This window comes from Mixophyes fleayi, chromosome 7, assembly GCF_038048845.1.
Source record: "Mixophyes fleayi isolate aMixFle1 chromosome 7, aMixFle1.hap1, whole genome shotgun sequence".
NCBI lineage: Eukaryota > Metazoa > Chordata > Amphibia > Anura > Limnodynastidae > Mixophyes > Mixophyes fleayi.
In genome coordinates this window covers 1,806,437-1,820,009 of record NC_134408.1, presented here as the reverse complement: position 1 = coordinate 1,820,009, position 13,573 = coordinate 1,806,437, and the positions used below count along the sequence as shown (strand labels likewise).

Genomic DNA, 13,573 nt, shown 5'->3' with positions numbered 1-13,573 from the left:
TCACTCTAGAAATACAATTATTGACTAGAATCACTTTATCAGCAAATAGCACATAAATATTGGAGCACAGAATACAGTAACAAGCCTCCTTCAGATGGTTGGTGAACTGGACCCATTTCCTGCCACTTACAAAATGTATTAAAATGTGAAAACAATAGAACAATTCCATTATTCCCACTGACTGTCTCTAACCAAGCTCAAATTATTTATTATTATATGTTAGTGTAATGGGCAATGATTAAGAGTGACCTGGTCCCATTATGTAAAGATGCCCCTGCCTGATCAGTCTTTATATTTTCCACCATAGCACAGGGGTGATGGGAAGAGCCACAGCGCATTTTACCATTGGGCAAGTAGGTTATTGGATCCTCCTACCATGTCTGCAGGAGGCTACTGTATACTCTCTATGGGGGGCATAGAGGCTACCGCTCAAAGGCTGTAGCTGGATCACTTTGCTCTATGACCATTTAACCCCACACTGTGATCAGCTGTGTGGGGAATGCTGAAGGTTTTTATTTAGTTTATTATTTTCTACAGAGACTCTCAATTTAGTTGAGCAGAGTTTACAATTTATTTCTGTAAAAGTATTAAGACTTGGTCAAGCGCACAAACACACACACACACACACACACACACACACACACACACACACACACACACACATTTTTAGTATACTTATAACAATCAAAAGGCATGAACATTTTTCATGCATAATGAATTGACTAATAGCAAAAGCAATAACACAATTAAAATATAACATTATTCTGTTTAAGAAGATTAATGTATTGATGGGATATAGTTGTGACCTCTTTATCTTCCTTTGACTGATCGCTAATGGCTACTAATAGCCTCTGATGGGCTTATTGCATCTGATTTTACTCCGTTATCTGCAACATGGTAGTTTTCAGTAGTAAGTCATGTTCTTATCCCCAGTGTCTAATGCATATTCTCATCTCAAGTTTCATTTACTGGATGCCTATGATACTAAGACTGTACTCAGAGGTCAATCATATCACAATTAACATATTATGCATCTGTTCAACTATCACTGCCACTTGTGATGGGACAAGAGAGTGGTTATAAGGTATGTAGATACATGTAATAATATTAATATTCACTGAGTTGAGCCATTTGAGATATGTGAAAGACTGAAGATTTGTTTCATGGTTCTCTTTAGGTTAGGATTACCATGGGTAAGAATAGCAGACTGAACTGTTCCAAATGAAAACAGTACAATCACAATTATCCAGTATCCCCAACTATTGTTAGCAAAAATTTCCAGTGAAAACATCACCATAACAAGAAAAATGAATGTATGGAAAAATTCCAGATAAACCATGGTCTGAACAGCACATTGATAATCTTTCACATTAGTGTTACCAAAGGTCCCCATGTTCCTCTTCATCTGACAGTCGTATACCTTGAGGCACCAGGCACTGCTGGCTGTTGCTGTTATTGCAATAAGGGAAGGTAGAGAGTTGATCATTAGGACAATGTTCATGAACTGAAGCTTTGGTTTGTTGTCTTCTGAGATTATGATAAGTGTAATTATAGTTGAGTTATTCTGGGCTGGTTGTTGGGTGGGAATAAGAAATGATAAGAAACTTCCACAAAGAGACACAATTTCTGCTGTTAATATCAACCATGGGACAATTATACTGATCTTCATCTTCACCCATGTGAGCGTGCGGGACTGAACGTTTATGATTTTTATCATGTAGAAGAGGCAAAGACTGGCCGAGAGCCACAAGCTGGATGTGATGCCGTACAAGGTCGTGTAATTGACAATGTAAAATAAAGCCTTTATACTGTACCATTGTACCCACATGTAGCTAATTACAAAGTTTAGAGAAATAATAATTGTGTAGAATACATTAGAAATGCACAAAGAAATCAGGATGATGTTGCCTGTGACAATTTTGTTCTGTTTAAAACCAGTTAGAGAAAATATAATAAAGACATTGGAGAAAATCCCAGCAACAGCCTCAAGTGCTAATACAACAAGAAACGGCTCAACAGGTGGATTACTCATTGTAAGAGTTATGTGGATGTTACCAAGAAGTCTGGAATCACAAGAGCAGGTCTTCCAAAGTTGACTGTCGCTCGAGTGATGGCAATAAGGTCTTAACACATTTCTAGACGTATCAGCCAAATACAGAGGTTTTAGCTGTGTAAGAGATATCAGGTCCCACTTTAGAAACTCTTTTCTGTCCTTGTTATTTCCTATTTTCCAAAGCAGACTGTAGTATATAGCCAAATAATATTTTTAGGTCAGGTGGCTGTAATAATTACTTCCTTATAAGTGCTAAAGTTTGAATGTATGCAAAACGTGAACATATAGGCTTACAGGTATAATGACTGAATACAAATACTGTATGTAAATGGTGTTGTGCTAGATTTACAGACGTGATCACCCAAGTTACATCTCTTTGTACAAGTTCATTGTATTCCAGTTTATTATAAAGGAGTTGTCCAGAAGGAGTAAAGATGAGGAGAGATGTATAAAACTCCAATTATTCTTCATATATCAACTCACATGAATTCAGACACATTTAGTCATTTACATGGGGATTTTCAAATTTATAAATCTATTAAAGTGAGAGAGAGATAAAAGAGAGAGAGAGATGAGAGAGAGAGAGAAAGATGAGAGAAAGAGAGATATGAGAGGGAGAGAGACGAAAGAGAGAGATATGAGAGGGAGAGAGACGAAAGAGAGAGAGATGAGAGAGAAATGAGAGAGAGAAGAAAGAGAGAGATGAAAGAGAGAGATGAAAGAGAGAGAGATGAAAGAGAGAGAGATGAGAGAGACAGAGAGAGATGAGAGAGAGACGAGAGAGAGAGATGAAAGATAGAGAAATGAGAGATGAGAGAGAGATGAAAGAGAGAGTGAAAGATATGAGAGATAAGGAGATGAAAGAGAGATGAGAGAGAGATATATGAGAGATGAGAGAGATGAGAAAGAGAGATGAGAGAGAGAGAGATGAGAAAGAGAGATGAGAGAGGGAGAGAGGGAGATAATAGGGAGAGAGGGAGAGAGAGAGAAAGAGAGAGGGAGAGAGTTGAGAGAGAGAGATTCATCCTTTCTCTCCTGTCAGAGAGTCAGATTATACACAGAGCAAAATTCTGGCCTATTATGAGCCTACACCCTTTAATTGGACATTTTCATGCTGTTCTGGAGTACTTATATTATGGACAGGTCTTCAGTTTTGTTCCACTGTAAACACTTTTTAAGCCATCACATTGTGGTGGAGAGGGTTAACAGGATTGTCTCTTATGCAAGCCCCTCCCCCATGTTTGTAAATGGCAAAAATACAATGATCCTTAATATTAACTATAAAGATACGTATATGTCCAGTAAAGAACTGGTTTGAATTAAACTCTGGGGGAGAGGTGGGTTGGATTTCAGTCTAACCAACGCACAGAAAAAAATAAAAACGTTTCAATTAATGTCACGTGTCACTAATGACAAAACATTAAAAAATAAAATCTTTTTTCCCCATAAAATACATTTGTGAGGATATTATGAATGTCTACTGTACAAAACATAAATTTTTACAGTTGCTCCTGAAAACAAACACATCTGATAGCATGTATGCACAGCCGTCATCACTAGTAATCAGCACTTACACCTGACCTGTAGCTGATGCAGGAGATATGACAGAAAATCACATATTTTTGAGATGCTAAAAGTTTGAACCAGACGCTGCTGCGTGTGCTCCAGGTTGGCACGCCCTTACTGTACATTGACTATGTGCGTACACCCCTTCCCTCTCCCCATTCCACCCATGAAATAGTAGGCTGTAGTAAAGGTCGAAGAAGAATTGTACGTTGCTGTGCTCTCTGGTGTATGGTTTGTTTCTAGACATGCGCAGAGAGATTTTACGCAAAGCACAGCTTGTGACGGTATTTACGTGCCTTAATGAATCAGACCCATATTGTTTTTACTCCACCTTACGACAAAGAACAGATATATCAGGACAGGAATTATCACACTATAAATGTAAAGGTTGTGCACAATACACATATGCCAATTAGGATGGCTGTGACTGGATTTTCTATATATATTGTTAATGAACCAGCATTGTATGAAAGATTTTAGCTAGGTAGAACCTCTGAAGGTCGGCTTGGTAAATTAAATTCATAATCTTTTACAATTGCTTATATGGTACTGTTATTTAATATTACTTTTTTTAATAGGATTACAAACAAAATCTGATACGCTGAACTTAATATGATTATAATAAAAATATGTAAATATATATATGCATATATGTTTGTCTGTATTCATATATATATATATATATATATATATATATATATATATATATATATATATATACACGTATACATATATATGGAAGTTTCAATGACCAATGAAATATTTTGTATTTTATTTTATTAGAAAACTAATAATGGTAGGATTAAAAATAATTATTAAAAAATGTATATCTACTATAGTTAATTTATCATGGTCAAGGGAAAATATTTAAAGAATAAATAGCTAAAAGAGTAATACAGATGCAGCTAATATTATAATGAAAGCGGGAGCCATTTATGTAAAGTGTCACTTTATAGAAACAATATACAAAGGTGGGGTCTGCGCTCCTAGACCTGTAGGTAAGCAGCCAATTGGGATGTGGATGGGGCTAGTCCTAATCCCCAGAAATTTCTAATAGTTATGGATAGATACCCAGGCGCTGGTGTGATATAGGGATACAACATTCATAGGTAAATGGCTAACAGTAAATTTAATACAATAGCAGTGTAAAATAATGTGCCGGCACACTTAATTGTATTGACAATAATTAGTACACCAAAATGCATAGATACAGATGTGAAAACATAGACATAGATTGGAGTCCACTAGCATACAGATAATGCAAAAATACCACAAAGGCTCAATGGTAGCTAGCCCCAAAAGAGTTCCATAAAGAAGGAGCAACTAAATCTTATGTAGGGGGCTTGATAATCCAAAATATATTGATGAAAAAGGTGCTATGCACCAGAAGCAGAAAAGTCTTGAGATTGTTAATTTCCAAAAAAACACATGTGCATCAATATATTTTGGATGTATTGATGCCGATACATGCCTCTGAGTGATGCCGATACATACTGCTGAGTGATGCCGATACATGCCGCTGAGTGATGCCGATACATGCCTCTGAGTGATGCTGATACATACCTCTGAGTGCCGCTTTAAATTTTAGCTGTCATCTCGCCGATCTCGCGCGGGATGCAAAAACCGGACTATAATACATTTACCCCTATATGTAAGTACCTTTTAGTCATTGCGCCAACTATAATGCCTAAAGTAAATGGACAATTTTTTTTTTTAATCATTTAGCTATTCTCCCACAAAACTTTTATAATTCGAACCCACCTCCTTCATAACCCTTAAAAACTGTGGTGTTGTTTGGTGAGATGGACGCCTCACTGACCACATGATGTTCATAGGCAGGGCACTGATGCTGTGGATAGAGGACTGTAGACTGTTGTGATAGTGGCCTGAGGTATATTGTCCTTAAATACTGGGTACTAACAAGGGGTGTAATTCACACTTGGGAATACTGTCGTTTTTTGCCCATGCATGCCCAAACAGCTACCCCATAATAACACCCCTCACACCCACACATCACCCAGCGACCTGCAACGGAAACAAAAGAACAAAACAGAAACGTAATAGTTTTAATCTTCATACAGACAGTAACATAATATATAGACAGAAATATATATAGTATAATGTGCAGTACTCTAGTGCTCACTGCTCAGGGATGATGCTCTAAGATGGCATATGGAGACGGATGGGTTTATCAAGTGTTGGTAAGAAGCTTGTGGTTCCTGGTGGATATTCTGGTGCACATTATGTCTCCTGTACAGTGTTATACTTGACGGTCACTTCGGAAAAATATCCCTCACCTCACCCACAAACATATAATCTGCTCTAGAGGGCACCAGCTCAGGTTATATAACGATGGTGCCAGATAATGATTTGGGGGGGGGCTTTGGCACTGTTATTATAACAGTATTAATGTGTTTACATTTACATATAAAGAACTTATATAGCTGAAATGCCAACATAACAACACGAACAGTAACCAAAGATTGTCAATGTTATCCTTATACACAGGGCCGGTGCTAGGGTCCATGGCGCCCTAGGCATTTTTAAAAAATCGCCGCCCTCCTCCCTCCTCTCCTTACCTTGTCTCACCACCGCCGCCTCTCTGCTCCGTCTCCTCCCCTCCACTCACTGACACTAGTAAGTGGAGGGGAGGAGAGGGAGCAGAGAGGCGGCGGTGGTGACAAAATAGCCTCTTCCCCCCCCCCCTCCCCCGTGCATCTGATGCTGTGCGGCGGCCGTGACAGGTATGGTCAGCGGTCGCCGCACAGTTTTAAAGTCATTTAGTATTCTGTGGCGCCCTCCAGAGCCCGGCGCCCTAGGCAAGTGCCTAACCTTGCCTAATGGGAGCGCCGGACCTGCTTACACAATGTTATAATACATGAAACCAGGACACAGACAACACTGCAAACAAAAAAACATTTATTGAGAATAATCACTCTAGAAATACAATTATTGACTAGAATCACTTTATCAGCAAATAGCACATAAATATTGGAGCACAGAACACAGTAACAAGCCTCCTTCAGATGGTTGGTGAAACTGGACCCATTTCCTGCCACTTACAAAATGTATTAAAATGTGAACACAATAGTACAATTCTATTATTCCCACTGACTGTCTCTAACCATAGCACCAATTATTTATTGTTATATGTTAGTGTAATGGGCAATGATTAAGAGTGACCTGGTCCCATTATATAAAGCTGCCCCTGCCGGATCCCTCTTTATACTTTTCCACCATAGCACAGGGGTGATGGAAAGAGTCACAGCACATTCTGCATTAGGCCATTGAAATCTCCTGTTTGTTCAGCAGGAGGCTGCTCTATGCACTCTGGGGGCTATAACCCGATGTTGAACAGGCTGTAGCTGGATCACTTCGCTGTATGACCATGTAGCCCAACAGTATGATCAGCTCAACCTGTCTAACTCTGGAGCTAGTTATGAATGATTTTGGGTGTGGGTAGATTGCAACATAGAAGGAAACCCCTGTCAAGCACACACACAAACTCACACCACACATCACACAAATTCTACAGTATACTTGTCACAATCAGAGGACATGAACATTTTTTTAAATAATTCATAAGGATTTACAAATAACAAAAGTAATAACACAATTGAAATGTAACATTCTTCAGCTTAAGAAGATGAATATATTGATGGGATATAGTTGTGGCCTCTTCATTCCTCTCTGACTGATCATTAAGGATTCTTACTACCCTCTGTTGGGACTTATTGCATCTGATTTAACACCATTATCTGCAACATGGTAATTTCCAAACAGTAAGTCATGTCCTTATTCCCAGTGTTTATTGAGTATCCTCATGTCAAGTTCCATTTATTGGATGCTTACATCAAATATGACAACACACATGTCAATCATATCACTATTTTGCATATTCTGTAGCTCAACCATTACTGCTGCCAATTGTGATTGGACAAGAGTTATAAGGTATATACATGTAATAGTATTAATATTTACTAAGCTGAGCCATACGAGATATGTAAATAACTGATGATCCGTTTCATGGTCTTCTTTAGGTTAGGATTACCATGGGTAAGAATGGCAGACTGGGCGGTTGCAGATGAAAACAGTAGCATCACAATTATCCAGTATCCCCAACTATGGTCAACAAACATTTCCAGTGCAAACACCACCATAACAAGAAAAATGAATATATGGAAAAATATCAGATAAACCATGGTCTGAACAGCACATTGATAATCTTTCACATTCGTGTTACCAAAGGTCCCCATGTTCCTCTTCATCTGACAGTCGTATACCTTGAGGAACCAGGCACTGCTGGCCGTTGCTGTTATTGCAATAAGGGAAGGTAGAGAGTTGATCATTAGGACAATGTTCATGAACTGAAGCTTTGGTTTGTTGTCTTCTGAGATTATGATAAGTGTAATTATAGTTGAGATATTCTGGGCTGGTTGTTGGGTGGGAATAAGAAATGATAAGAAACTTCCACAAAGAGACACAATTTCTGCTGTTAATATCAACCATGGGACAATTATACTGATCTTCATCTTCACCCATGTGAGCGTGCGGGACTGAACGTTTATGATTTTTATCATGTAGAAGAGGCAAAGACTGGCCGAGAGCCACAAGCTGGATGTGATGCCGTACATGATCATGTAATGGACAATACGATAAACATAGTTTACACTGTATAATTGTGGCCACTTGAAGCTAATTACAAAGTTTAGAGAAATAATAATTGTGTGGACTACATTAGAAATGCACAAAGAAATCAGGATGATGTTGCCTGTGACAATTTTGTTCTGTTTAAAACCAGTTAGAGAAAATATAATAAAGACATTGGAGAAAATCCCAGCAACAGCCTCAAGTGCTAATACAACAAGAAACGGCTCAACAGGTGGATTACTCATTGTAAGAGTTATGTGGATGTTGCCAAGAAGTCTGGAATCACAAGAGCAGGTCTTCCAAAGTTGACTGTCGCTCGAGTGATGGCAATGACGTCTTAACACATTTTCTATCTGCCACATACAGAGGTTTTAGCTGTGTAAGAGATATCGAGTCCCACTTTAAAAACTCTTTTCTGTCCTTGTTAATTTCTATTTCCCAAAGCAGAGTGTAGTATATAGCCAGAAAATAATCTTAGGTCAGGTGGCTGTAACAATAACTTCTTCATAAGTGCTAAAGTTTGAATGTATGCAAAATGTGAACATATAGACTTACAGTATAATGACTGAATACAAATACTGTATGTAAATGGTGCTGTGCTAGATTTACAGACGTGATCACCCAAGTTACATCTCTTTGTACAAGTTCATTGTATTTCAGTTTATTATAAAGGAGTTGTCCAGAAGGAGTAAAGATGAGGAGAGATGTATAAAACTCCAATTATTCTTCATGCATCAACTCACATGAATTCAGACACAAATGGGGATTATACATAAGTGATTTACATGGTGATTTTCAAATCTCCAAGTCTATTAAAGGGAAATCTGTACAGACACTAGTATTTCAAATATTGCAAAATCACTGGAATTATCAATTTTTGCAGTGATAAATATAGATGATTGAAACAACTGATTTCTGCAAAGTTAAATATGGGTAATCTATGATCTTCTACTAAGATTATTTTAGTAAATCACTATAGAATATCTCAAAATAAACTCACTCGTCCCAAACATTCTATTTGTCTCTAAACCAGGGAGATGAGTAAGAAAAAAAGAATGAGGTCAAGTAGGAGATGGAGGTGACAGGAGATGGTGTAAATATGGAAGAGGATGAGCAGCTCAGTTTGCGGGAGAGAGCATAGAGAGTAAGAGTTTCTAGGGAACAAGAGAGAGAGAGCGAGACAGAGAGATGAGAGAGAAAGAGAGATGAGAGAGATGAGAGAGAAAGAGATAACAGAGATGAGAGAGAGAGAGATTCATCCTATCTCCTATCACAAAATGAGATTACACACAGAGCATAATTCTATCCCTTTATGAGCCACAACCTCTATTTGGCCAACATCATGCTGTTCTGGGCTAGTTATGGAGAGGCCTTAAATTTTATTCCACTGGGTCAATCAGTAACATTGATGGACATGATGCAAAGAACTGTTTTAAGCCCTCCCATTATGGTGGAATGGATTAACTGTAGAGCTTGTAGTACAATTTTCTATTAATGAATGATGCGGCCACATTGAATAGAATGCGATGCGGCTGCCTATGCACGGACTGTATAGGCTGCCTGCAACGCTCCAATGGGAGTGCTACATGGCTCCTCCCCTAGACTATGGAAGACCTGTAGCACCAAATTACCTTCTTCCTCGCTGACTGTCGGGTGTGATGTCATAATCACATCCCGATGCTGTCGGTGAGGAGCTGTGCTGGGAGGAACTACTGAGAAGAAAAGAAAACCATAGGAGGGTAATTAAATTAGAATTGTTTAAAGAGGGGCACAGTAATGAGGGGGACAATATAATGAGCGGCACAGTAATGAGCGGGTCAGCGTGATGAAGCGGATATTGTGCTGAGGGGCACAGTAAAGAGAGGGACAGTGTTATGAAGGGCACAGTAATGAGGGGGGCACAGTAATGAGGGGTGCAGTATGATTAGGGGGACAGTGTGATGAGGGGCAGAGTGTGACATATGGGGCAGTAGTGTGATGAAGGGGGCAGTAGTGTGATAATGGGGGAACAGTGTGATGAAGGGGGCAGTAGTGTGATAATTGGGGAACAGTGTGATGAAGGGGGCAGTAGTGTGATAATGGGGGAACAGTGTGATGCAAGGGGAACAGTGTGATAATGGGGGAACAGTGTGATGCAAGGGGAACAGTGTGATAATGGGGGAACAGTGTGATGAAGGGGGCAGTAGTGTGATAATTGGGGAACAGTGTGATGCAAGGGGAACAGTGTGATAATGGGGGAACAATGTGATACAAGGGGAACAGTGTGATAATGGGGGAACAGTGTGATGAAGGGGGCAGTAGTGTGATAATTGGGGAACAGTGTGATGAAGGGGGCAGTAGTGTGATAATGGGGGAACAGTGTGATGCAAGGGGAACAGTGTGATAATGGGGGAACAGTGTGATGCAAGGGGAACAGTGTGATGCAAGGGGAACAGTGTGATAATGGGGGAACAGTGTGATGCAAGGGGAACAGTGTGATAATGGGGGAACAGTGTGATGAAGGGGGCAGTAGTGTGATAATTGGGGAACAGTGTGATGAAGGGGGCAGTAGTGTGATAATTGGGGAACAGTGTGATGAAGGGGGCAGTAGTGTGATAATGGGGGAACAGTGTGATGCAAGGGGAACAGTGTGATAATGGGGGAACAATGTGATACAAGGGGAACAGTGTGATAATGGGGGAACAGTGTGATGAAAGGGGCTGTAGAATGATATTGGTGGGACAGTGTGATGAACGGGACAGTAGTGTGATGAAGGAGGCAATAGTATGATGATGTGGGAATGGTGTGAAGCAGGGGGACAGTGTGATGATCGGACATACATATCTGTTATTGTTGTGATTTTATAGCTATATAATGTTATATAAGTATATCCCATTATAATCAGCCATGTATGTAAAAAGAAAAGGTGCTGTTGGGAAAAGATATAAAAAAAATAAAATGCAATATAAAGTGAGATTTGTTGTTGGTTGCATTGTTTGTTTTTAATATTTAAGATGTATAACTTATAATACAGTATTGCTGAGTTGAGCAACACTAAAGTAGTCTCTTTTTATATTTCTAAATATATACTGTACCGGAAACAACTCTTGAAGGATGTCCCGCTACTTATGGGCAGGGGCAGACCTAGACTTTATTTTTAGGGAGAGGTGATTTAGCATAGCCATGGCCTCCTTCATTCTGATTGGCTGGTCCCAGTTGGCCCCGTCCCTGGTTCCAATTGGCCCCACCCCCTGGAATTTGCCTCTTGCCAATGTAAAAGGTATGTTTGTGCTACAGAGGCCCCCCCCCCACATCTGTCACTGCTTATATGCCAGTGTTGTATTCTTGCCCCATGGGCTAAAGTCTGTTAGCCGTCCCCTGGCCACAAGAGGGATCAATTAGAAAGTTATATGTATATTGAAACTTTTTTGTGTATAACAGATTAAGTGTGATAACAGTAACTGAGGATAAACTGTCAGTTTTGTTTCTCATATAAAATCTGTTTTCCTAGGAAAAAAATTAATATTTTTAGTTATAATCTATTGAGCTCCTTACATAAATCACTATTAGGAGCAGTTTATACTATAGAGGTAACCTATAACTCTATATTTTACATTTACATGATATGTAGGATGTACAGATGAAGCAGGGATTCTATAGACAGTTCTGTCTAATATTTGTGTCATTTATGTAAATGTGATTAACTTCATTCGATATTCATCAATTATTATTACTACTATTCTCATTTATTTATATGGCCCCACAAAATTCTGCAGCAGCATACAGTGGGGAAATCAGGCATAGTTCAAAGATTGGGAGGACCAACAGACAAACTCCAAGACAAGCCAATGCAAAATCCATGATATTCAACAAAAATGAATGCAAAAATAGTAAGAAATTAAGCATAATACTGTACATAAGATGCAAAAGGTATGGTGTATAACAAACACGTGTCATATATAAAATGCAAAAGACATGATATATGGAGGCAAAGGAGGACGAAGTGGGAATGGAGAAAATGACATGAGGACAGAGGGCCCTGTTAGTGAGAGCTTACAACTCAATGGACAAGGGCAAAGTTGAGGCAAGAGGGGGGTGACAGGGAGTGACAGGATGAACAGATGAGTTTTAGGAATGTTTAAAACTTTTGAGGTTGTTGGACAGCCTGACTGGGTGTGAAAGTGCTTTCCACAGGTGGGGAGCAGAACAGAATAAGTCCTGGAGTTCGTATTGGTAAGTGATTATCTGTACATAATTGGCATAGGGAAAGGTGTTTCGAGTGAGATAAGGTCAGAGATGTAGGGAGGGGGGTGAGTCCTCTGTAGTTGTGCCATGGCTAAATCTGTCTGTATAAATCTGCACCAGCATTGCTTCAGATATATTGTTTACTATCTTGCATTGCCTTAGACTACATAAACCTGCATCAGCATATCTTCTAATACATACTTTATATTCTTGCATTGCCTCAGACTCAAAAGATTTGTTTTTAGTAATCATATGGATTGGGAGAGCAAGTGTTTTTTATGGTACATTAAGGGTTAACAGACAAATATGCTTAAATCAGAAGTCTGATGTCATAATGGAAAGCACCCGCTATGGCAGAATAGCTGTCACCAATGTCTAAAAGCTGCGTCACAGAACTGATTGCAGTGGTGCCTGCAATAACCTGACTTCCAGCACTGATACAATGATGGGGCTCCTGGAGCATTTCACTTGAACATTTTACGTTGTCTTCTTAATCAAAGCTAAGTATATGATTATTCCTGTGTACTCTCAATAAATGTCAATTTGATTGAGACTTGTTTCCTTGTGTTTGTTATTCAACTAAGAGTATCCAAAAGTACCGGGTTCCTCCGGGAACATCGTATTTTGAAGGATGTAATTTAATGGGAATCTTCTTACCAGACTTTTATGTCTGTAGGCTTCTTTTAATAACATTATATTTAGGTAAAGTGTATCTGACATGTCTATATAACAGACCATTTTAGTGAGAACAAGATAAAATAGTATATGGGTATGTATGTATGTTAACTTTTCAATAAACTTACTTCATTTATACAAATAGTTAAACTATAATAGCTATCAAAACATAACTAATAAGCACCTCTAGGTGTGTGGAAAATGATGTATTAAAAATAAAAAGTTAAGGAGGATTTCACAATAGAAGATCATTAAAAATGGCTAGAGATTATACCATGCTGAAACATCCTTTTAAATAAAGGTTTCAAAAGGTGGATTATGGAATTCTAAATTGTGCCACCTTGTTGTGGCTGATATATATATATATATATATATATATATATATATATATATATATATATATAT

The 13,573-nt window shown here is 38.7% G+C and overlaps 2 protein-coding genes across 2 annotated transcripts; both read right to left on the bottom strand.

The window, feature by feature from the left end:
- Positions 1 to 1,114: 1,114 nt before the first annotated feature.
- On the bottom strand, positions 1,115 to 1,828 carry LOC142098164 (taste receptor type 2 member 119-like). Its single transcript, XM_075180723.1, has one exon. The coding sequence runs from the start codon at positions 1,826 to 1,828 to the stop codon at positions 1,115 to 1,117; it is 714 nt and encodes a 237-aa protein (XP_075036824.1).
- Positions 1,829 to 7,599: 5,771 nt separating this feature from the next.
- On the bottom strand, positions 7,600 to 8,253 carry LOC142098162 (taste receptor type 2 member 40-like). The gene has a single exon (XM_075180720.1). The coding sequence runs from the start codon at positions 8,251 to 8,253 to the stop codon at positions 7,600 to 7,602; it is 654 nt and encodes a 217-aa protein (XP_075036821.1).
- Between the last annotated feature and the right edge of the window lie 5,320 nt (positions 8,254 to 13,573).